General features: G+C 40.9%; 1 protein-coding gene across 2 annotated transcripts in view; it reads right to left on the bottom strand.

Moving 5' to 3' along the window:
• Window positions 1–23,948, bottom strand: part of PTPRR (protein tyrosine phosphatase receptor type R) — a 147,985-nt gene extending 124,037 nt beyond the window's left edge. For both annotated transcript variants that reach the window (XM_040596481.1, XM_040596480.1), the window contains exons 1-2: window positions 23,823–23,948; window positions 9,720–10,024 (exon numbers count right to left, since the gene is read on the bottom strand). In XM_040596481.1, the coding sequence (XP_040452415.1) occupies window positions 9,720–10,024; window positions 23,823–23,883 (366 nt within the window). In that variant the 5' untranslated portion in view covers window positions 23,884–23,948. The remainder of the gene's footprint in view (window positions 1–9,719; window positions 10,025–23,822) is intronic.
• Between the last annotated feature and the right edge of the window lie 2,462 nt (window positions 23,949–26,410).

The following is a 26,410-nucleotide window of genomic DNA, read 5'->3' on the forward strand; positions in this document are numbered from 1 at the left end:
CTCTGTACCTCTCTGCTTACCTCCCTGGCTTATTCCGCTTTCCATGAACCGTTTTAATACTGAGGTGACTGAAAAAACATCATTCAGTTGACAGCTATGCAATCCTTTCAAACTCCAATATCCTCCCAGCTTGTGCATTTCATTTCAGAATTCAATATTTATCTTTCGCAAAAGAGATGCTGAAGTACAGTAATTCTTGATCTATGAAGCATTATAAAAAGTGTGTTCAAAAGACCATCTTCTACTGCCTAATAATGTTTGTCTGTTTCACTGTGTTTTAAAAACATCACAAATTAATGTGGTGATGGTACAAAAAATTATTATTTTTCTTATTCAAAGGCAATTTTTACAAGGTTTAATATTTAAAGGGTTACATACAAAGCACATTATTAACCATGTATTGAGGAACTTTACAGAAGCTGTCACTTTTCCTAACAATGTCAGAAATGAAGAACCAAAAGGATTATTCCAGAAGCTGAACTGCCAGATCCAACAAAACATTGACAGATAAGGAAACACATGCTGTCTTTTTATCTGAGTGCCCTTTATCTGCCTTTTAAATGTCACTGTAGGGGACTTCAGTTTTCATAAAGATAGCTCTCTGAGGGCACTAAGGGATTAAAAAAAAAAAAAAAAAAAAGAAGAAAAAGTTCTTCTTCAGTCTTTATTCCTGAACATTATCAACACAACGCATATATTTATTGCGGGAAATAGTGACTGAATTGTTTGTGTGTCATGTGTCATGACCCCAGCACAGCCATTTTGTTCATATGGTTTTGAATGTCAAGCATGTGTGATTCCACCGAGAACCTGTGTGCCAGGAAACCTCCCCTTTCCTTAGTCATATTTAGGCAGTAATAGGTTTCAGCCCACTTGTAAAAGGAACACAGAACATTGATAGCAGTATAGAAATCTGAATTTCTGCTGTACTGTTCAGGGTAATGGAGTCAGTGCAGTTACAACTGGCGAGGAGTGCAAGGCTACCTCCAAAGCTGAATGCTGAAACACCCAAAGTGCAGTTTGGGCACTGTCATAAAAAAGGTCAAACAAAGAGCAAGGATGGAAAATCCACTGATGTCAAAATTTCTGGGTCTTTTCTCCTGGAACTCAGTACAGCATGGCACAGAAATGATACATTAGCCTACTTCAATCAGAGGAATAAATGCAGTCATGTAAGTAATAATGAGGCAGCAGGGGGGGCTTGTTTGTGGGGGTTTTCCCTATTTCAGAAACCAAGTCAAAACATGTACAAGAAATTTGTACTGGATCAGCCCAAGACAAACACTTCTCTAAATATTCAGTTTGCTGAAACTATGTGTTTTGGTTCAAACAAATACTTTCACCTGTGAATATGAGGTAAGTGGTACCCTGTACCCCTTAGTTCAGTGAAATGAGAAAGACTCAGGTTCAGTTTTTGCCTCTACCTCCTTTAGAGCAACGCTTTGAGACAGGACTCCCACATTTGGGTAAACAGTCTTTCTCCACATGTGAGTTCCTCTGAACATTTGAGGTATCTTGAAAATGCTTAAGCAAAAGTGAAGGTCTTTGATTTAGCTGCAACCGTGGCTGAATTCTATCCAATTTCATGGAAAATCTCTCGTTTTGCCACCAAAAAAAAAAAATCAAACACCCACCCACCCCCCAAAAAAAACAAAAAAAAAACCCCCAAAAAAAACCAATAAGGAATTTCCTGGAGGACAAAACCCAATAATTTGAAGAATGGAAAAACATAGGTAGATTCTGTTCTGCTACATGTAGGTGTCTACTTTATAGCTGGGATGGGCCAGTGATAGGAATATGCAGCTGAAAGAAGAAAAGCTTCTAGCTGACACTTTTTCACAGATAAATTGCACAATGCTAACTGCCAATGCTGCCAATGAAACTTTAGGCTTCAGCTTAAAAACATTTAACATGCCTGCTCCTGAAATCCATTTTTCATTTAACTGTGCAGCTTATGAAGAAAATTAAATGACTTCAAGAAACATGTTCCCTTCATTAAAAAATGCAGAGAAAAGAAAACTTTGTGACCAATAAAGATCTGGACAATTTGTGAAAGATATGACTAACTTCTGTGCAAGTTTATCATCCCACTGAATGTTACAGAAAAATAATCCCAAAGTTGCTAGCAGTAAGATAATCAATTAAAGCACTGGGTTGCTGAATATCCCACCATTTTTTTAACATTTTGCAAGTCATATAACAAAAAAGTGCCTTAAGGAGATTTTAGTGCATGTTACAACCTAATGCAATCTTTCCTGTTTTTCACAAAGACTGACAGCAAACACAATACCATGATAATGGTTCAGCATGCAATTATCCCTGCTGAAGTGCACAGAAGGAAGCAGCAAGCAAATGAGGCCAACTAATGCAGACTCTCTAGATCTCATTGTGCAAACAAAATCCAGAATGACAGAGCTGCAGGCTACCAGGTCTATTTGCAAGCCTTGCTGCAAATATGTTATGTCTAGTAAAATTACTTAAGAAAGGACTGAGATAACTGTGAGCATCATTCTCATTAGAAGGTGAATGTGAGTCTAGATGCCAAATACTGGGAAGACCTGATGTTTGGGGTCATGATGTAAAGTGCAAAGGAACACAATAGTGATTATAACAATCTCACTATGGGTACTGATTGATACTGCCCACTGTTGTAATGTGTGACTAACATTTAGAGCTTGCAGCCATTCAGCACTGTATTTATAATAAGGTCTTAAAACTCCACTGTCTATTAGTATGGGACTTATCCTCTGTTGTTCCAAGCATCAGACAAACACATGACCTGGAAATGGAGAGGGACATAGTTGATACCTTACTGGATGTTGAGATCTTACTCCTCAGGAGGCTCCTTTGAGAAGTCACTGCAGAGGCATGATTTTCTCTTTATGCCTCCTCTGCCTGGTCCAGTGCCAATCCCTCTCTCAGGCTGGCAATAACAGACATTAAGTAACAAAAAGTGACATCTGACTTTGTGTTATGTTTCATAGACAGCTAGCTTGGCTGTCTGCCCCAGCACTGGTTGACCTGCCGCTTTATGGACTACTTGTTCTCCTCACTCATATTTTTTTGCCTTATTCTCACCTCATTTTGTAGCTTAATATACTTTCAAAAGTATTTTGATCACCTCCTCACAGGGTCTACAGAGGGAGTGAGCTTAGGGTAGTTTTGCCGAATGGGAGAAGTAGGATACAGAGAGCCCTCTGAGTCCCAGCGCTAAGCTGTGTGTGGTCTTTCTGCACACCAGAAGCTAAATGGCCTTTGGAGTCAGAATCTGCCAGACTCAAGGCTGAGACCCCAGGTTCATACAGTATTCAAAAAGCAGCTCCTTAGTCACTTCTATTATTATAATATAGTATAACTACATCTAGCCACAGATGGAACTATATATACATACATCTACATCTATCCCAGTGAAAATTAGGACATTACTGTACAGGGTGTAATAGGAAGATAAAATTACCATTTCAAGTAACTTCCAAACTAACTGTAGTACAACGTATCACGCAACAGATGATGGAAGGCCAACAGTTCTTGAGCAACAACAAGCCACTTGCTGCAGAACTGTTGTAAAAACATCCTCTGCCTTATCCATTCCTCTTCCCTCCTCTCCCTCCCAAACAAAGAATGACTTTTGGACTGTGGTCTCTTAAAAGCAGTCCTGAATTTCTGGTCTAATGGATCACTCTCAGCTATCAAAGATTCTCACAGGCTTATATGCGTTTTTATCAGACTGAGACAGAATCATTTGAATGTAACTTTGCAGATTGTTCGCCATGGCCTTACTGGGCCAGTTAACTGGGTGGATGCTGTGCCAGCAAAGGCTGCCACAGTATTTGAAAGAGAGAAGAGCTCCTAACAAGAACAACTGAAAAAAAGGAAGATACTTTGTCTTATTTCAAGGCAAGGTATCCAATATCAGGGAAAAAAAAAAAAAAAAAACAGTAAGAGATTATGAAAAAACAGTCAGTGGAGTGGACAGCTGGGGAAATCTGAAATAGGTTATTAGTGAAAAAACATTATCAGAGCATCTTCTCTTCTTGGGATTCTCAGAAGGTCATTTACCTTCTGGTACACAGAAAGATCACACACAGCTTGGTGCTGTGACTCAGAGGGCCCTCTGTGTCCTACTCCTCTCATTCAGTAAAACTTCATGACTTAGCCTTGAAAAAGAGGGCATCTTATATTACCAAAATACCACTGAGAAGAAACATGCATTTTTCATCTAAAGAAAAGTAAAAAGCAAATTCCATAGACGTTGTTCCATTTTTATGAGTAGAAAACTATATTAAGTGTCTCCAAAAAAATGTACCTATAAGATATTTTTTAAAAAAAAAACTGGAAATGATTGGAGGGATTGGATGCCCCCACCTTTTTATCAAGCTCTCTTCATACAGTTCTTCTTATGGTACTCCAACAAAGCCCATCAGTAGAGGCAATTTCAATGTTCAGAAAGTAGGGTTATTTTGTAGTCTGGTTCCCTTTCTTTGGCTGATCTTTAAAAGGAAGAAGCAAGTCTTGCATCAAAAGTCTTGAGTGGATACATGAAGGAAGAGAGATCAGGACATTCTGTATGTTACTACAGGGCCTTAGGGATGACATTCCACATGGAAACCATGGTTTCATAGAAAGTACAAAGAATTAGAAAAACAGACATTTCCAGCAGAAAAAAAAAAGATGTGGGAATAATGAAATAAGATATAGGGAAAAGAAAATTCTGGGCCTTGACATTTGTAATTAAACATGCTGCATCAGGAAATGGGGAACTTAGACGTGTAAGGCCATGTCAGTAAGCAAGCAAAAGATGCATCTTCTCTGAGTATGTAGTATGAGCAAAACTAGACAAGAGAATACAGCATTATTTATGGGATAAATCTGACGTAAGTGTAAAAGCAGTTCTGCTGTGGTTTCACAGCCTCATGGTTTTCAGCTACCCAAAGCCACCCAGAAGACACTTACTTGAACTGTGCCTAGATTTGGAAAGGATTTCCACATTATTTAAATATAAAATGTGTTGTTTAAGCTGGGATCAGCTCCAGATTAAGACAGCACTAAACGTACATATCTCTGTGTGTGTATGAATATATACGAATAGGTAAGTAGTCAGTGTGCAGTTGCTGCTTAAGCACACACTATCATCAATAGAAATCTCGTCACTACAACCCTTTGGGATTAGGGAAATAGTCAGTTCACCCTGAAGCAGACTTCAAGGCTACATTCTACTAGCAGATGAAATGTGTCTGATACTTTTCTCTGGCAGTGTGAAAACTGATGTGGAAATGGCCCATGTCAGTACTAATCTCCAAAACAGGATGACCACATTGACTTTGGATATGGTCCCTGATCTATACTTATTTCCCAATAACCCAGAAATTGTTTAGAAATGTGCTAGATAGCTTAATAGACTACCAATAGGCTAGATTTCCACTGCCTATACTGAAGCTTGAATACCTAGTTCACATGTGGTTACCTATTTATAGAAACATACATTTGTGGACTTTTCCACTGAACCCTCTCTCCAAGCACTAGCATCACTAGCACTGTGCTCTTCAGTGTGCTTGAAGGCAGATGGTTCAAATACTGGTGACAAAATAGATGTAATGGTATGGCAGAGGTATAGTTCTGAGCCATTCAGCCTTATGCAAAATGCTATGCAAAAGGCAACATAAGCTCTGTAGCTGTCTGTAAATCTTACATCCTATTGACATTAGCTGAGAGAAACTCTAATTAAATCAACTCAGTTCAATAACTCATGTAAACCAAACAAAACTTATGTGCTGAATTTAATGCTACTGTAGAGTTTCCAAGCAACAGAAAAAGAGACAGATTTTCACATTTACATAAGAAGGTATATAGTAATACCAAGGTGTGAAAGGGAAAAATTTGATATATTGAGCAAATTTATTACCTTTACATTTCTGAAACACTTCACGGGATATAAGTGAAAAAAGCATCTGAGGAGCTTGGCCCAGTCCTAGTACAACACATTTGTGTGCCCAACAGAGACTCTGGACATACCATACTGGCAGGCTACAAGGGACGATGCTTTAGCACCTCCATGAGGAGATAATTAAGACCTAGTGTGAGCTGTAACCTTCACTACAAGTCCTTCTGCTTTTCTCTCAAGTTCATCCCTAACTATATATACATATGTATGTGCATTTTTTAACAAGTGCGTTAGTAACGTTTTTAATCATAAGTAGTTGGATCCACAGACTACTTCTACTTTCCACGTACTGCCTTGACCTTGGTGGTGCTCACATTCAGTATTGGAAAGACTTGGAATAAACACAAATAGACATTTGGAGAACTTGATCATTTCACTACTAACTCTCTAATATCTTGGATGATTGTGTAGTTTCTGAGATCCAAAATAAACCCATACAAATAGAAAACTCTTGAGTATTACAAAAAAGTATATAATTCCATATGTTAACCAAGCAATTTTAATACGAGTTGGACACACATCATTTAGAGAGACAGCTAAACAGAACATATGGGTAAGCACTAAGGCATTTATAGAACAGTCAAAATGCTTCTAAGAGCTCTGGATTGTCCTCACTTCCCTCAGCAAACAATGTGCACTGAACACACACACACGGACACACACACAAAAAACCACAACCAAACCCCAAACCAACAGGAACTTAACACTGGGTAATGTGACGGAAAGGCTTCTGTTAGTTATTTAAAACTCACTCCCAGAAAATAAATCCTTGCTCCTTAGGCAAACAAGCACTACAATTTCCCCAGGTTCAGTAAAATTACTGCTTAGCATTCATTCTTTATTGATAGTCACAAAACATCACTTTTTGACACAATACCTGCAGAATTCCTGGCTTCATAGCACTCTGCTGTGCATTGGCAACATTTTGCTTATCAGATGGTCCAGTCCTTAGCACAAAATGTAACCTTGTAATAATTCTACATTAAGCATCTTTTCACCCTACATTTCCACCTCGATGATGAAGAAAATGGACCTCAAGACACTGAAATTAGATTTAATTCAGTTTCCTCCCCTCTGCAGAGCCACAACAGCACTGATTTATTTCAAAAAAATAACCCCCGTTGCTGGCTTTCATACTAAATCACAATGTGCTCTAGTCATGTAACTGGATTACTGGAAGCATTAACACTAGCAATTGCCCTTTCAAGTTGAGCAACCAACAGCATTGCTAAAGGCTGGAACAAAAAGGGTCAGCCAGGGCAAAACAACAAATGTTGCTGCTCGCCCTGTATGATAAAAACTGAAAAGCAGCAACAAGCAGTAAATGCTAGTTTGAAACAAAGAGGGAGTGATATATGTGCGTTTAAAAAAAAAAAAACAAAACCACAAAACAAAACAACAACAAAAAACCCCAAACAAACAAAAAAACCCAACCAAAACACCAAGACTCCCCTGGCAATGACATTAACATTACAACGTACTTCAGGTGACATTCAAGAGCGAGAAACAAAATGTTGAAGTGCAGAGACCTGGAAGGAGCAGGACTGTGCTTGGATTATGGCAGCCACCCTGCTGTGGGACAGCTGCCCTTTGGAGGAAGACATCTTCAAAATTTCTTAGGGTGGGATTACTCCAAGGAGCTGTCTGACTCTCAGCACCTCAGCTTTAAAACATATGCTTCCCCAATGGCTTTTTTGGAAAGGACGACATTAAAAGCAAACCAAAAGCACTGTCCTTCAACGCATCCAGAGACAGCTGAAGATCCCAAGCTACAAACAGCTTTCATGTCGTGATTAGCTCATGCTGTTATGCCCCCCTTTAAAGCACATATGGTTCTCAGCCAGAACAGAAGGCTTCAGAGCAGCAGCTCCATCCTAGAAATGTAGTAGCAAAGCTTCAGACTGAGGTCACTTAATGAGAACTTAATGTAGATTTAATAGGTCTTTTCTTTATGTGACTACCAATTGAAACTCTGCCTCATTTAGCTTTTAATGCAGGCACAGAGCCAGTCAGCTTAAAATCAAGGTAGCCCCAGCATATTTTGCAGGTTTCTTCCATTGCAAACTGAGAACTGACTCCAAAAGTGTGCAAAGCTCTACTAAAATAACAGCCCATAAATAACAGCATCATTTAACGAAAAAATGAGGGGCCATGCATATTCTGAGTTCCTTGCACTAACAGAAAGGTTTCACTTTCACAGAGGGTGAAATAATACTTGCTACGGAAAGAGAGCAGGTACCTTTACTATGAGGCTGGCCCTGCTAGTTTACACTAGCTTGGGGCATGGGTGTATCCAGCTTGCTTGGCATCTCCTCTTCCTGACCAGTACCAGTCAGTGCTGACTGGGGACTCTGTGTACAGTTGGCATGTCCCCGGTGAAGTAAGAACGTCAGAACCTTATTTTGCTCTGATACGGACACTTACATACAACTGTATCTAGTCCACTAACTATGCTAGCCATCTAATCTCAAAGTAGGAGGTCTTGTTCATGTGGGATGCAACAAGTCCAGAGCACAGGTTTTGAGCCTAATTCCTGGATAGTATTTTTAACTGTTAAAACTTTAATGTAAGACTAATAAAATTACTAGCCTTTTTTCCCCCGATTATTCTTTTCTGTGTCACTAGCCTTTGTCACATTTGGTGCGTTCACAAGGGCAGATCTCTAGAGGTACCACCAGTGTGAGGAACGCATACACGATCCTGAAAGACTTAGTGTGCTAACATGCCTTAATGTTGTATGCTCTATCTTCTTTCCTTGTTTGTAAAGGCCATTCTCTTTTAATCTAGCATCTTCTGTACAGAGTAATTTACAGAATTAGGCAAATAGCTGCTGATTGTAATTAGTCACATTGTTCCAGTTTAATCTTTATTAGTTCATTCTAACGAGTACGTGAGCCATTATGAATGGTTATTCTTCCCTCCAGGAAGTAGAAGGATGAACCCAGTGCTCTTCTCCATAATCAGGCAGGGCTACCTATGCAGCAGGGTGAGGCAGAGCAGTGTCTGAGCAGAGCATATACAGACTCTGCTGTGCACTCCACAGAGGACAGCTCTACTCACAGTATGTGGCTCTGCTGGCACGAAGGGTGAGGATGCAGCAGGGTGGCATCAACATACAGTTCCACTGACATGCCCTCCACTGTAGGAGGGAGAACTGCCATCACTTTTTTTGAGAATGGGAAAGATCACATACAGTTAACTGAACAAGGACGGTCCCAGCCCACAGGTCACAGAAGGAGCACGTATGGCTTACACCAACAAAAACACAGGTCCTATTCTTTGCAAGAAACAGGCTTATTTTCAAACAGCTATGTAAGCATTATGGTAGATTTACTGGGGAAATAGAAGTGAATGAAACCTTTGTGTCAGCCTTTTAAAAATCTCCCTGCCTCTGTAGAATTGTTCCATAAAGTACATTTTCTTGTGCCCTATGCAGAATCAGTTTAAAAACCATGCAGCAAAAGCAGTGCAAACATCAATCAAGACAAGAGGACTAAATGCACTTGAGGTAAAGGTAAGTTCTTTACCTACAGAGAGGCTATATTTCCCACTGGTTCATCAGATTGCTTGTTGATCACTGTGGGCCTATATGAAAGCAAATTCCACTGAAGTGATTTGAGTTGTGCAGTCATTATTTAGATTTAATGACCAGCCAGACAGTGGAACACAAACTTTCGATACCCCACATAACAATCTGTCTGTATTTACCTACAGGCATATTTATTCACAAAAAAAACCCCAAAAAAAACACCTCCAGAACCTGGAAAAAGGCACTTACCACAACAATCACATTCGTTGCAGGAATAGGAAGATTTTCTATTTCCAAATCTTGACCAGTCATAGCTAACAGATTAAGGGATGGGTCGTAGGCAGGTCTGGGGAAGGTTGATTTAACAATTATTGCAGGGTGCAACCTGCTTATTTTGGTGTGGGAAGAGGAATGGAAATTTTGTTTGGAATTCTTATAGCTGTCAGTATCCAGACTTTTCTCCACACTCTGCACATGGTGATAAATGAACACAGGCTTTCCACTCTTTCGCTGATGAATTGCCAAAAAGTGGTCATTGTCTCCAGAAAAGCAGCCTGTAGAAAGAGAAGAATAAGTTTAGAATGTCTCTCTTGGATATTCTGTAGACGGCACTGGAAATGTGACGAGATCTTTGGGTTCTGCAAGATTTGGAAAGAATATTTGTGTAATATAAGAATTCCCTTAAAAACCCACAATGCAATTTCTATAGCAATAGCTTAACACTACAGACAGTCTACTAAGTATGTGAAGTGTATCACATTCTTAAACTTCTTTTTACATAGTCTTTTAAAATGTTATTTATACTTCCAGCCAGGGCAACATTTCAAAAATGATGTGCAAGAGCAGAGCACACGCTGAGCCAAGTCCAACTTTCGTATTGGTATCAACTCCAATAGGAAAACATGTGCAGTCCACTTTCCAATTCACCCAGTAATAGCAAATATGAGAAATGCTGCGATCATCTTCTATATATGAGGATTTGAGGAGAAAAGGCCAAGAACCAAATCCAAAAATCAGACTTAAACACGTAAGAAAAAGAAGAAAGGTAAAGTTCAGATGCCTGAGACCATAATCATAACTCTGCATTCCTTGTTCAGCTGCTTAAATCAGGAAACATTAAAGTCCCTTGTTATGACCCAGCCTTCATCAAGCATTGCCTAGCCAGCCAACAGAGCACCTGGCTCGCTACAGAGGAGATACAGGTGTGTGGATTTAGCCATACTTTGCATACCCTGATGTTGGGCACAGAGAACTCTTAGATTACATGGTTTTAATAAACTATGTATTAGTAATAAATAAGTTTTCTTTTGATAGTCAAAATACTTTCTAATTATGCCTTTACAAAAGGAACCAGAACTAAATTTTTATTTGGTTGTTTTTTTTTTAATGGCTGAAACACAGTGAATCTTCCATGCCTTTATGAAGAACAGAGCAGCTATAACAGCCCAGTTCAGCTTCTAGTCTGGAAGACGGGCTGTCCCTCTGAGCAGTAAAATAGGCAAGGATCAGCTCCTTTACAGACAAAAAGTAACTGAAACTGCATTAGTCATCCACTGGAAGAGCGCTCCGAGAAACCCACTGTGGTACAAAAGGGACTTTGTGTTCTAAGAGAAGTGAACCCAGAGAGCTTGCTCTGATCAGCCTGGAATTTCCTCTTGAGAAGCTGTTGGAGTTAATGGCAATGTTGAATTTCTGTGCTGATTTTTAGTTTAAAATATATAAAATAAATGTTATTTTAATTCTCATAATGAGCTGTGAAGAACAGTTAAGAACCAACAACATGTTTCAATTCAGGTTGAACAATAAATAATTTTGCTCTATTCAGACTGATTTTTGCCTCTGATTTTTTTGCTTCTGTAAGCAAATCAAAATAATCAGTCATTTGCACAGCTCTACCCAGTGCCCTTAGGAGATTTCAGTGTAGGTAATTACATTCTGTTGACCTCATTTCCTCGAGAAATTTCAGTTAGGAAAATCAAGGACAATACCTTATTCATGCTACAGTATTGCTAAGCATCATCGGGAAACACATTCTCTGCCATAAGCAGGTCCATGTCAGTAGGCAGTAAAGCAATTTGTAACATACATGAGCAGAAAAGCAATATGAAGAAGACAACACAGAATCCTGCATTTTGCAGTACACTTAGAAATCCTCCTATAAAGTACAATGCTAAACCTAAGGCTACTCTTTTACACAGTAAAAACAAACACTGGTAATTTCCTAGATAACCACTTAGGTCACATGTGTACATCTGTTGTCAGGTTTTGATTGGGAAGATGACTGGGAGCAAGAGGGGAAAAAAAAAAAAAAAAAGGAAACTGCAGAGTACAGTCTTAAAGGTGCTGAATTTCAAAGCTTGTTCAGCTTGCTGGGATCTCATTAAGCTTCGTGGAGGTTGGCTTCATTGATAAAATCCTGAGGGCTTGTCTTACCTAACAATGTAGAGAGTTGTGAATGGCAAAATAAAAACAAGAAAACATCAGCACTTCCCATAGCCACCTACTTCCCACAGTCACTTCTTTTTCATGTCTTCTGATCATAGATAAATACAGGAATGTAACTACAGACACATTTGGTGACTGTGGTTCCTCTTTGCTTCCTTCATTCCTACATCCTTGTTTCTGAGGAGTTTCTCCACTGTGATTCTCCTGGAATTCTTTGTATTGTACTTCCTACACACTTAAATATTCCAAATTCCCCTTTTATTTCATTTCTTTTTACTGAAAGAAGCAGAAAAAAATAATATAAATAAGAGCTAGCCCAAATTGTGCACTGAATAGTATTAAGGTAAATCCCAAGTATGACCTCAGAGTTAATCCTGACTGAATCCAGAGTAACACAGAAAAACATGAATAGTTTTCTTATTTTTGATAAAACAATAAAGGAAGCGGCTGAAAGGTTTGCCTGCTCATCAGTCTCATTACTTTTTAACAGCATTATCACCATTTCCCACTAAATCCCAGCAAGCTTGCTTCCTTTAGAATGCTAAAAATCACAACAGCAACACAGATCCCTGCAGTGGATTCGATACATGGTCCGATGCAGCAGATTTTCAAGATGGACAACAAAATATGTTTTGGTAAAGAGCCATCCTGTAGAAATAAGAAATTAATAAGTCTAATTACACAACATACTTTTTGCACTCTCACAAATCTATTTTTACCAGCTGACAGCACAGAGGTTCAAATGCATTTCAAGAAAATTAGAAGGCTGAATTTGGGTTTTGGAGAAGTCCATGTAGCCCCAGTAGCTTAAGTAGGTTACATGCATTTAGGGTGCCCCATGTGAAAAACTTCATTGACCTCAGTAGACCTAAGTAGCCCTCATAGGATAAAACCCCAAACACAATCAGAGTTTGGCTCCCAGACTGTGACGGATGCCTCCGGTGACCCTAACAAGCGGGCCACCCTTGATACTACAGGGGAACGTAAAGCTTTCTCTTAAGCTCATGAAGGGGTAAAATATTCTCTCTTGACCCCCAGACTTCAGCTCTGAACACAAGCAGTATGCACCTAGGAGACACTCAGAGAAGCGAGTCATTAAGAAACACCAGCACTTCTGCTACACTTCACCTCTAAATACTGCCAGTCTCCAACCCTTAAGAGAGAGAAAACTGGGATTCCTGTATCAAGTTCTACACCTATACAGAAAAAGCAAATGCTCCAGGGAAACCATCAGAAGCTATGAAGAACTGAAGTATGACAGCAAAAAAGTGATTTTGGTGCCTTTTAAGCTTCAGATATCCCAACACATGCAGAAATTCAGAAAATGAGGCTTAGGACAAGGCTCAAAAAAATGGAATTCCTAGAGGTATCTCTTCCATAAGCTTAGCAAACCAGATCCTAAAGTGAGTTTTGATATTCTGCTCACACTACTCTGTCTGAACTCTACTGCCAAACGTAGTTATTCATGACTGACTTGCAATATTCACCCAGTGCTGATATCACCCTTTAACTAAAATAATTTTATTCTACCTCCTAAAATTCCCTCCCCTCAAATGTATTTATAAAGAATTATAGTTTATTCTGCCTTGGCATTGAGGACAATAGACTAGATGTTCAGACTGTGATTCCATGCTATTTCTTCTAATCAAAAAGACTCTGAGTCTTCACCTATTTCTAAGTCACCTATAGCTTTACCTGTAGCTAAGTATAGCAATTTTTATGTCAGTGGAAAATATTATTTCATTATTTTTTCCAAAATGAACAATAATCCATGGTTACTTTCAAACTCACATCAGACCTTCTCTTTGCAGCAGGTTTGTATGTATCTTTGCTCCTGGAAGTCCACCTACCCTTCCTCCTTGTAGATCATCTCACCTTATAACCATTCCTATTCCCTTCAGTAACAGGTGCTGCACTGTGACTTTATACTGGTATGATTTGTTGATTCTGTCTTCCAGTTCTTCTGTCTTTACAATGTAGTGATTGGTCATCACTCTTTTTATTAGGCTTTAGCTCCTGATGAATATTGTTAGAGGTCTTCCTCTGTTCTTTATCTGCTGGTTGACTTTTCCTTCTTCCTTCCACATGCTGCTCCTACTTTTCCTTATAACTTTTTTTAACAAAAAAAGCCTGTCTTGATCTTGCTTCCATGTTCCTTCACTGTAACCCCCCTCTCTAATTTGGCTTCTCCTATACAACAGTATTCTCCTTCCTCCAAATTTCAGATTATCTTTAGTTGCATAACCAGTTGCTGGAGCTTTGCTTCTAAAAACTGTACCAACTGAAACACCTCATCTGTTAAAGTGCAGTGAGAAGATTGAGGGTGATGTAGAATGCATACTTTATACATCTGAACATCTTCACTGCTTGTACTGATTTCAGTATTTCTACCATTGCCACCAGTTGCTGTATTTGTCTTCATCATCTATCCTGAAAGGAAAATTGGAAATATTTCGATAAAACTCTGTTCTGCTGGTTCCAGCTGTTCTGCTTTCTGTGTTCACTTGATTTTCTTAGATGTCTACAGAAACATACAAGATAAAACAATTTCTGTTCTAAATGAAAAAGAAAAAAAAGATAATCCAATCTACAGAAGAATGATGGAGAATGCATCAGTAAAGTCCATGCGAAATACCCATATGGTCCCAGTATATGGGAAGCACAAAATCTTCTCATGATAATAGATGGGTAAATCACAAGAATGTTAGATAGCACACGCTACTGAGCCTGTCTTACACTACAAATTTGTATTATATATGCAGAAATGAAAGTCTACAATAAATGGTAAATCTGATGTGAAAGATGTTGTGGGCACATTTGACTGCCCCAGTTGGCCTCTGCTTAACAGAGAAATCCTAAGGTTCTTCTAGACTGTCTTGACTCCCTGAGTAGTCTCAGACAGTTGACATTTTATTTTAAAGCAACCTGCCAGAAAATTGGTAAGACTCCCAATTCTCAAATACCTTCACTTTCTCCAAAACAGATAAAAAACTTCAAGATAATCAACATCCATTAGAAAGTAACATGGCACGGTTTTCTTTTTTTAAAACATAAGAATATTACCATTTTACAGGGTTTTTTTAATCTCACATTCTCTAGAGTCAGAGACCAGAGCTTTATTTGACTGGAAAAGGAGAGTCCCAGTGGGAAATAAGATTCTTTTGTAAAACTGATAGGGCCAAGATAATGGTGTCTAAAGTCTTGGTGTGTATCTGGAAAAACAATTTGAGGTCATTGTCTTAAGTCGTGTTATTTGTTTTAATCTGAACAAATTAGATTCATAACAAGGTAAGTTCCTGAACATTCCCATTATCTGTAATGAGAGGTATACTGTATATTTACTGCTCCTAAGAAGTGCAGTCACCCCAAATCCATCCACAGAACTGCTGTGCTAGACCCAATTAGTAAGTAAAATGCACAAATGAATATAGACACATAGTGCGTATGCTTTAAAACTCAATACTGTAACTAGCTCTATAATAACACTGAAGTCTGTTTATAGTTACAGGTATCTTAGTATATTACACTGCTTGAGATTTTCACACTAACAAGCTGGAAATTGGAGGAAAAAAGACAGAAAATGTAGTCATTTCATAAGGGAAAAACATGCTGAAACTTGACTGATTGGTTTCAAAGATACATTTAATTCAAATTTCATTTGAGTTACAATACTTAATGCTGTTGCCAAATAATTTCACATTTTCACTAAAAAGACCTGCTAAACTTTGGTAATTAAATTTCATATCCTCAGGTCCCCCATGCTTTTTTCCTTTCTGTTCAGCTCACCATTCTGAAAGATGCTCTTTGTCCTATACAACCTTTCTTCACACCCTGTAAACCAGCCTCAGACTTTGGCCAGGCGTGGTCTTTATCACCTCTTGCACAGTGGTTCACCTCTTCTTGAACAGGCACCCAGGGTCACTGTGAGAGGCAGGTCAATGCACTTATGCAGACCATTGATCAATCCTCTCCAATAACGCCAATGTTCTAACAGATTCATTGCCTGCCTCTTTTTAGTCCATTGAAATGGAAACAGCCTCACACCCTGCAGAGCAGAATTCGCAGTTCTCTCTTGTCCATAGAAGGGCCAAATAAATGCTGGCCCAGAGAAAGGGGAATGCTAAAATGCTTAATGTCATGCTAGCCATTCCTGAGCATGGCTCTAACTCTCAGGAGTCCTGATGACAAAGATGCTAAGGGAAGTGCTCACTACTGGTAATTACTAGACACAGGATAAACACTACTACAGGTTTAAAAGATTTCTGTCTTCTCTGGGCTGTGAGGGCAGCCTTCTGACGCAAGCAACAGGATCTTCCTTTGGCTGTGACTTTAAAAGATACAAAATGTATTGCTTTTATACCTTTTTCATCTGTCTTACTGGGAGAAAAAAAAAACAACAAAACAAAACCAACCAAAACACATCAGAGGAATCAACATATCTGGTGGGAAATAAAAATGTTTTACAGGAAGTTGAAAGCACAAATGAAAAGAAAAGCTCTCTGGTGGCAATATGCCTTGCATCTGTACTGACTAGTTAAAAATATGTCTTACTGTCAGCATAGTAGTACATCAATCAAATCTAAATCTCATTAGGATAGGCTATGCAGTTTTAGCTAAACACAAACTACTGTTCATCTTTAGCTAGGTGGACCAAAAATCACTACCAATAAAATGCAGTTAAACAGTGGCTAGAATATGACTTCAACATTAGCTAGATAACAGAACATACTTTCAAAAGTGCTTTTGTGAGGCAAATCAGGCAAACCCGAAAGGTGAAAAATATTAATCCACTTGCTGGTTTGATAGCACGTGCATGAAGCAACATGCTGGAAGTTTTGGAACTGGCAAAAGAATTCATCTGAGAAAATACTTTCACACATACCACAGCCCTTGTAGCAGAGGGACTTGCAGGCTTGTGACTGTTTCCATCATTCAAAGAATAATGCCAAAACACAAAGCCTGATCAGATCCTTCCTTCACAACACAGCTTCCTCTTCAGACAAAACCTGTTACAGCAATACAAATGAAGCTATTCCTCACCCAAAGTAGGCTGCTAGACCTAATGAACTTTCATCAGGCATATTCCTGCGTAGCTTCTCACACCCTCCTTCAGCTGGAATTTCTCAGCTCTATTACATTCAAAGCTTTGCTCTTGAACAAAGATGAAGCTCACCTTATACATGTAAGCAAAGCTGAGAGTTTATTGTTAGCATAATTACAATCATAATCTAATTCAAGCAGCACTGTTAGTCTAGATCTAACTTTTATAGAAAACAAATAATAATAATACAGGAAAAGTCACAATAATAGCAATAATACAATTAAAATTATCTATCCCTTTCACTGATGTAAGGTTCACACACCCACACTCTGCTTCTCTGGGTCCTAAGGTCAGCGTTTTCACACTAGTGTCGGCAATGGGACAATGTTAGGAGTTTTCAGCACCTGGAGTCCTTTGCCAGAAGGAATATGTTTGTGCTGGTGGATTCTTCTTCCTCCTCTCTTCTTCCTTCCTCTTAGGGCCATATGTATATACATTTGTTTGCTAACATGCATTTACACCTTTTTCTTTCTTCAATTGGTCTGCAGGTCCAGGTTACATTTAAATTTACTATAAAAGGTGCGAAGTACGCATGCTAGATACTATTTCTTTGCTCTCTTTGTTAACCCCTAAAACCAGTTTTCTCAAGCTCCAGGTCTGCATTTTTACCTATTACTGAGCTTTTTATAGCACGGGGTCTTCAGTGCCCAGCCTGTGCCCCATCTCTTAACACCCCACACCTGCACTCCATGCTGCATCCCATGCCTCTGCACTCAGTGCCTCTGCTGTTCTACCAAACCTGTATTACTGCTACCTGTATAAAGTAGAGTTGTACCACGAAAAAATAAAAAAGATTTGAACAGCTATAGATGCTTGGTCAATTAGAGAAACTGCTGACAGAGCTAAACCGAGTAAAACAGGCAGGACAAGGGAAGACTGGGCACAGCAGGTCTGATAAGCCCCAGTCATGAGGCCTTGCAAACTCGGCACAAAGCTTATGGCTTTGTCACTGGCAATGGCAGCGCCATACTACATGGCTACAAGGTCACAGTCCTTCATAGAATCACACACAGAATCACAAGATGGTCAGGGTTGGAAGGGACCTCTGGAGATCATCTAGTCCAATCCCCTGCTACAGCAGGTTCACCTACAGCAGGTTGCACAGTCGTGTCCAGGCAGGGTTTGAATGTCTCCAGAGAAGGAGACTCCACAACCTCTCTGGGCAGCCTGTTCCAGTGGAAAGGCTCTACACTTTCCTAGCTAGGTCCAGTCATCAAAAGGCCAGCCCTTTTGCAGCACAGTGCCCATGACATGTCAAAATTCAGAGCAAGTAACCTACACCAGAGCTAAGCAAGCATAGAACAAGACTGTAAAAAACTGGAAAAATAGTTTGATTTCCCCTTAAACAAAATGTTCAGAACTGTTGACCAAAACAAAAAATTGACACAAAAACAATGAATACAAAATGTTTGCATGTATATACAGTTCATTTTTCTATGTGTGTTTGTGCATGTGAGAGCAACAAGCACATGCACACACATGTGAGCATGCGAGAGCACCCCCAAGAGAGGGAGGGAGTACACACAAGGTGGGTGGGGGAGTGATGATTGCAAGGAATTTTTTTCCTTTTCTAATAAACAATCCACTGAAAATAGAGACAACTGCAAATTCATTTTTGCTGAATTTATCCTTTTCAGTAGGGAAAAAAAATATGCCCTGGCCAAAAATATCCACAGTTACATGAATTTGAATTCAGCACAAGTGGTATGTTTCTTCAAAAAGACGCTTTGCATCTCATTTTATGGGCCTGCTGCCAGATATGTCAATAATGAAACTGGATACCACAGACCATTGATTTCACTAGGTCTACTCATGGGAATTAAGAGATGAGACATTGGTCCCAAAGGCACTTAAGTATTCTGCCATACTTATGCCCTGGCACTAATGTACCAAATCCATCTATACTAATGTATAGTCTCACATCAGACTTTTTTTTCCCAGAAGGTGTGAGAAAGTGCTGCATCAATTTGCTAATTTTGTGATTACTGTCATTTTCCAAGTGAAGGTTGAGGATAATTTCTGCTATGCATAACACGGATGTAAATATATAGTAACTCTATGAAATACATAATATCTCCATGGGAATCAGTAGCTGGTATGAAGAGGAGTCAAGTTCAGTCTCAAATTTTTGGCTGGGTGGTTTTTTGCAGTAACACTGCTCTAGGAAATCACACTGAGGATTTCTGAACAGATCTTATTAAGCTTCTCCAAGTACTTATCCCAAAGCCGTGCCGAAAATCCCACAGAACAATGACTGCTTTATGCAGTAAGAGCCCTACCCCTCCTTCTAGTTCCCCACATCAAGCCTCACAACATCCCTGTGGCAGGGGACCACCACCAAACATGACCACCCACTGCTATCTCATTAGCCTCCTTCTAGAGCGACACACTCCTCCAAGAGCCCAATTCATATTTTTTCAACAAGTTTCCTGCTTCACTCTCCAGAGATGCTGGAACCAGCCTTTGCTGTCTAAGATGTTTCAGTCTTCTCATAATACAACAAATGAAATTAGGGAGGGATTTCAAGATCACAAATCTCAGTAATTTCCTGACGGATGCACTGAACATGAACCTATCATAGAAGATGATGTCTTTCATAATTATGAATAGCAAGAATTTCCACATGTAAAAACATGACAAGAGTCTCTATTCCAACTAAATACTTCCTTAAAAATATGAAGTCAGATACTGAATTATAAAACTATTTCTCCCCAACAGAACCTTTAAAGAGGCAGATGACTACCCTCTGATTATCCATGAGTCTACTAATAAAAGGCACAAATGTCTATTCTAGTAAAAACACCCACTCATGGCCAGCAATATGTTTCTAAAGAAGGCAATTATAAGTACCAGCTTCATTTAGGTTATGTTAGTGTAATGAAGCAGAATTCCAATACATTTTTAAAATCAATATCTCCTTCACATTCACTCTAAATGTATTTAGAAGGTAGCATTATTCACTCATTAGTATGAGGTTACTGAAATGGATCTGATTGCAAATGCATTTTGTGCAGATCTCACCGCAACCCCAGAAATACAGTCCCCAGATTTTCTTATTTTTGCGACAGAGCTTGTGCATTTTATAGGGAACAGGCCCCCCAACACTTAAGTAGAAACCACAGTCCACTCAAGTAATTTCCAGCCTTGAGAATACCACACAGTGTATGTTTGACCAGGAATGCTGAAGTACTAGTATCTGCTCAGCAGAACTTAGTACATTCACCTGGGGACTTTGGTAACAATTAACTGAGAACCAGCCATAAATATAAATACATAAACATATAAATATGTATGTCATATATGTACACACAACATACATATTATATATATATATACACACATATTTTCATAACATATGTTTCTACACCTAGTGAATTCTACCCAAAGGAGTTTTAGTTCACGGTCAAAGAATTTCCGTCTTGATATAAGCAATCCTCATGTTACTCCAGCATTGCCCCAAGAAGATAAAGTGCCGCTATTTCCTACCTACTATTTACCTGATTCCGCTGACGGGCTTGGGGGTTGAGGGTGAGAGAAGGATCTACATGCTTCCTCTCTGAAAAGGCTAGTAGGGAGCTATTGGTCTATACTGACTTAAGGTTGTTGATGTACCTCTTTACTGATGAAAATAATAACATGAGGTAATAGAAGCCCGTAGCAAGCTAGTGTAAGGCCTTTGCTCAAGAAACCATGGCTTAATGACCTAACCAAACCTTCAGTTGTCAACTTCTTGCTTTTCCAGGACCACGCTTTGTTCATCTTAAAAGCAAATTCTACAAAAATGCTCTGTTAGAGATTTTTAATACAAGGCAGGTGGTGGGTTGATACGGTGATTATTAACTAAGGTTTTTTCTAGCTTAGTTGATTTTCCAAGCTTCTTTCCTGTGACTGGATATTTAATTAATCATATATTTTAATTCTGTTCATGAAATGTGGTAAAGAAGAAAATGAGGTGAAATAGTTAATTAGTTGAGTAATCTGGATGACTCAAATAGCTCTCTAATTACAAGTTAGTCTAATGCATCACTTTGTGTTTTTGCTACCACCTGCCATTCTTTTACAAGGAAACAATGCTTCCCTAGTCATCTTGGGAGACATTAGGTTTTAATTCAAGAACATGTATTAGATCATACTAACTAAAAAAAAAAGAGTATAAACTGGCTGTCATGCACTCTCTCATGCAATGCATAACGTAAGTTGAAAGTTCATGTTGACCTGTAATCAGTCACTAGAGGTTTAGGTCTTCATCCAACAGCAAGCTCTATACAGGTTGATTACTTCACCTGCTGCACTCAGCAGAAGGGACGAATTCTGTTTTCAGAGATGCACACACAAGTGTCTTCGATTTCAGAAAACAATATAAGGGTATACCAACAGCACAACTGGATTTAATTTTCTGTTTACACAGCTGTCGTGCTTTATGGGAATCAGTATCTGAATCAACTTAGTAGGCAGTACCTTTTTAAGCACAGGAATATTTCTGATCATATTTTTGACAAGAATATTTTCCATTTTTTGTGTGAATAAATATGTGGCTATTGTAACACAATAGTAGTAGAATCATCTTTCCATAGGAAACCGGATTTCCTATACGACATGCATTGCCTTTTCATTACAAAGCACTATTTAAATACATTAGAGAATGAATCCTTTTTGCTGTGGCATTAGCTCAAGTCAATGCAGACGTATGTTTTCTCTAAAATCTATTATCACCAACTGATATCAAGGGAGATTTTGTTAATGTCTGCTGACAGTGTCTGTAGCATTCCCTAGAAACATCTCATATAAATTCAGCCTCAGAACAAAAAAGCCAAGCAGTTTCCACCACATTAAAAAAAAAATTACATTTGGGATATCATTTGTGACCTAGCACTAGTGGCAAGTGGAATGCATTTTGTGATTCCACATGAACCAAGGCTGCAAAATCACTGTCAATAATTCACATAATTCATAAGTTTAGGCTATACATAAAAGATGTCCATAGTGGTAGCCTGTGTAAGATGAAATTTTCTACTTGCATCAGATGAAATACAGAAATCTTAACAGTTTAAGCTTGCTGTTTTATTTCATTATTGTGACATCTTCAATGACTTCCAACAGAGCAAGTTATGTCTAGCCTTGCCTTAGAGGAAGCACAGTTGTTGCACCCAACTGGAGCTGTGCCCAATATACAAAGGGTGAATTCAGCCCCTGTCCTGCCTTCACTGAAACAATTATTTTCCAAGATTGCCCATGGAACAAAGTAACACCATATAAACATATATTTTCCTCCCTTTTTCTCATTATTATAGACACTTTCATAATAAAGGGCAAGCTTTGTTTGCAAGCATTCCCAGCACATTAATGAAAAACTTGGTAAGGAAAGTAAATGGCTTACTGGCAGGGTATAGACCCAGTTCCCATTAGTAGGGTGGAAGGACGAAGCCTTGAAACTAATGTGAAGTGCACTATTAATAGAGGATATATTGAGATTAGAAGGCATGTACACTAATTTTGCACAGGTGATCGTTTTAATACATGTTGTAAAAGAACTATCTAAAAGCAGCTTAAGGCTTTTGTTAAAATGGATCACGGAATGCTCCCTAGCTTTCAGTCGATAACCCCTTGCACATACAAGTATAAGGCATAAGAGCGTGAGCTTCCTAACTACAGTTATAAAGGAAAGAGGCTCCTGAGATTTTATGAAGAGTAGCTTAATATTCCAGAGCAATAAAATATAACAGAGGCAAACCACTTCTCCTGACAACAGAATGCAGCGCCCACCTCCTGATGTACAAACAACTATTTTCATAACACAGCTTATTTGGGGGGGTGGGGGATGCGGGGATGGAATACATGTCTGTGCACTGCTTCCATATTAAGAGAAACACGAAGTCCAATTCTTACTTTCAATGATTCTGCAGTAAGATGATGCAAATTAGTTGTGTCTTAAAAATCTCTCCTGAAAACAACATTCCCGGGAGCGGAAGAATTATTACCTGTGCATTTAGTTGTTGCTCTCAATTAAACTTCAGTGAAGTTACAAGCAGGGTGCAACAGCCATTTGCTACTTCAGAAGCAGCTTGCCGTAAATGATGAAACAAAGAAACTCTTCGGCTCTACCGATTGAGAACTTAACTCGATTATACGGTCACCCGAGATTTTATTTCCTTCCCAAGAGTATATATGCTTAAGTCCACACAGGGGAGAGAGAGAGAGAGACCCTGAACAAACACCCCGTTTTTCATGACGTGCCCAAGGTTTACGCCAGAAATACAAGCCACGACTATCAGAATGCAACCGGCGGCGGAACTTGGCGCCGGCGCTGGCGGCCCCCCGCACCTGTGAGGCAGCACGCGCGCTGCCAGCCAAGCAGCGGGTGCGTGCCCCCCGCCGCACCGCACCGCGCAGCCCAGCGCCCGCCGCCGCAGCCGCACTTCCCCCTGCGAAACCCTGCTGCCGCGAGCCCTCCGTCCGCCCGGCAGGAGAAAGAGGGACCGAGAGGCGGGATTTGCTCGCGCTGCCCCAGCCGCCGGCCGGGTCGCCGCGATCCGGGGCCGGGGTGGGGGGGCCGCTCCGCGGGGCGCGGGGCTCGGGGCTCGCCCGCCGCCCGCCCCGCCGCCGCCCGCTGTCCGCGGTGCTGAAAGGCGCTCGCGCCGCCCGCCGCTGCCCGGCCGGGGACGGCGGCCGTCACCCCGGCGCGCGCCGAGCCCCCGCGGGGCCGCCCCCCCGCCACAGCCACAACAGGTGCGCCGGCGGGTGCCCGCCGCCCGCCCCGGCCCGCCCCGCCGCCCGGCCCCGGCCCCGGCCCCGGCCGCCCCTCTCACCTGCGGCGCGGAGGTGGAGCAGGAGGCACAGCGCCCGGAGGCACGCGGCCGCCCGCCGCATGGTGCGAGCCGCGCTGAGGGGAGCCGAGCCGAGCCGAGTCGAGCCGAGCCGAGCCGGGCAGCGCCGCGCCGCCGCGTCCCGCTCCCCCCGCCCCCGCCAGTGAGCATGCCTGGGAGCGGGCTGCGCATGCGCAGCGCCGCACGGGCGGGCGGCTGCCCTGACCTGCCGCCGCGGCGCCGCCTGAGGCGAGGGGCGAGTCGGGGCGGTGGGAAGCGGCGACGGCTGGGGGTGGGTGGAAGATCGCCCGCTCGCCGCCGGGAGACGGGCTTGTGGAAGGGAGAGACCTCCTGTTCCAGCCGCACTACGGGCAGGAGGCGGCAGCGAGGCGGGCGGCTTCTCCCTCAGCGCCCTGCTGAAGCAGCGGTCGGGGCTCGCCGGGCCGCGGAGCGGTGGGGTTTGCGGCTCCCCGGTACCGCAGCGCTGATGAGGCTCGTCCCGGTAGATGTGGCATGTCTGGGAGGGCCACGGCGAGGTGTGGTTTTGTGTGTGCGGTGGAGCCCATCCTCCCCTTCGATATACTGCGAAACGCCTTGTGTTGTAAAATAAGCAGTTATCGGAAATTGTGTGATGGAAGTCATGGCTGATACAGGAGTAAAGTAACGTTTGCTTGAGACCTGCTGAACTCTGGCAAGTGGTTCAGACCAGGCTGATGCAACACGTACTCGGGAGACACTTAGCAATTGGATTGCATGGGTATCAGCGACCCACATAAAGAGGCCAGATGTGAAACAGAACTGTAACAAGATCGTTTTCTAAAGTTGAGCTTAATTGATCAAAAGGGTCACTGGAGGCTAACCTTGAGGGGAAGCAGCAGATGGGTCACCCGGCAAGTGATCCATCTACAGCCTATTGCAGGATGTGACAAGCAGCATACACGCACCATCAGGCCTGCAGCTGAAATGATGCATCCTAAGTAGAAAATAACAAAGGAGATTAACAGAGCTTGCATGCTTCTAACTGGCTTTCAATGAACCTTTGTGGAAATCTTCACATAAAGATGGGAAGGGCTGCACTGGGCCTGATATCTAGATGCAACTGCATGTGTGACTGTATGTATGCAAATGAGCTTCCTTTGCCAGCCCCCACACGGCTGTTCACATACATACAGCCAGGTCGTTCGCTTGACAGCAGCATAAATGAAAAAAGGCTTAGGCTGGAAGACAGCACTTGATCTTGGCTCTGCCCAATATGGGGAATTAAAATGATCAAGGGGATTTTTGAACAAGGAGTGGTATTTGAGCCCTGTCATCTCAGTAATATCTCTTGTAGGTATTGTGCCTCAGATGCCCTGCTAAGTAGTGAGATTTCTGCTGCTTCCTCTACTGAGATGATAATTTGCTGTGGGTATACACAAATTGCAGCACATCCTGTTCCAGTTTAATCTTATTAGTTCTGACTACTAGAAATGAAAGCTAAAAGAAGTGAACAAAAGAAGTCTATCCATGCGATGCACCCCACTTGTGTCCCCACAACTACAGTTCCAATGTGCCCAGGACATAAAGGAAAAACAAGCAGGGCACTATACTTACTTCCCTCAGTGAGTGGTGCAGTGCAAGTTATGATTTAGCCAACTTCTGGAGAAAGACAAAAGAAAAATTTACTTACAGTCCTCTGATGTTTTGTTACTGTCAACAAGTCATCACCTTTGTGTGTTCTAGGTAAGGATTTAGGGTCAAATATGTCAATAGGATAACTCCACTGAAGCTAATGGTATTGATTTGTGCCCATGTGGTTACAGATGAGGCAGCTGTGGTTTCATATGATTGAGCACTGTAGCAATAGCTACTCACCTCACTTGCAGAGCCCTAAGGCGCAAAGACCAAATGACTCACCACTACTCTGGTAAGAAAATTGTTTTCCACTCGGAAAATGTCTTGAGATACAGTTTTGAGCCTACATCCAAGAAAACTTTTAGGCTTCCAACTCATACTTAAGATGAATTCAATGGGAAGCTAAGGCTAAATAATTCGCTGAATTTTATATCAATGCATCCTTTTCAAAGGCAGTCTTGTCAATGCAAAATGGAAGCATTACTGTGGAGTGGGAAGCTGTTACACAGAAAGCGAGCTAACACATGTTGCATCAGCTTGAATTCTCTAGCATCACTGATTTTTTATTTATTTTTTTATTTCCAAATATAGAACATAATATTAACACAGTGGAGATCACTGGTGTGTGACTTACTCTAATATAGTGTATTATGTTGAGAGCTGAATTAAGTGTTCAGCTGGATGCTGAGTGTTACCAATATTTGTGAGGTAAATAGTATGGGATATTGCTAATTCTTTTCAATGTTTTTTCCATAGTACCTTCTTCTCTTACAATGTGACAGACTGAGTATGCTGCTGAGAAGTCACTCAATATCGGTTACAGTTAACAGAGACTGGTCCAAGTGTTGGGAGTTCTTGCTGTTTCCTTGCTCTGTCATGCTGACTAGGACATCTTCCTTGTCTGGGAATCATTTAGCACTCTACTTCCACTGACAAATTGCTTTCAGAGGAAGCTAAAACAATGAAAGCCAAATTGA

Source organism: Falco naumanni, chromosome 5, assembly GCF_017639655.2.
Source record: "Falco naumanni isolate bFalNau1 chromosome 5, bFalNau1.pat, whole genome shotgun sequence".
Lineage (NCBI taxonomy): Eukaryota > Metazoa > Chordata > Aves > Falconiformes > Falconidae > Falco > Falco naumanni.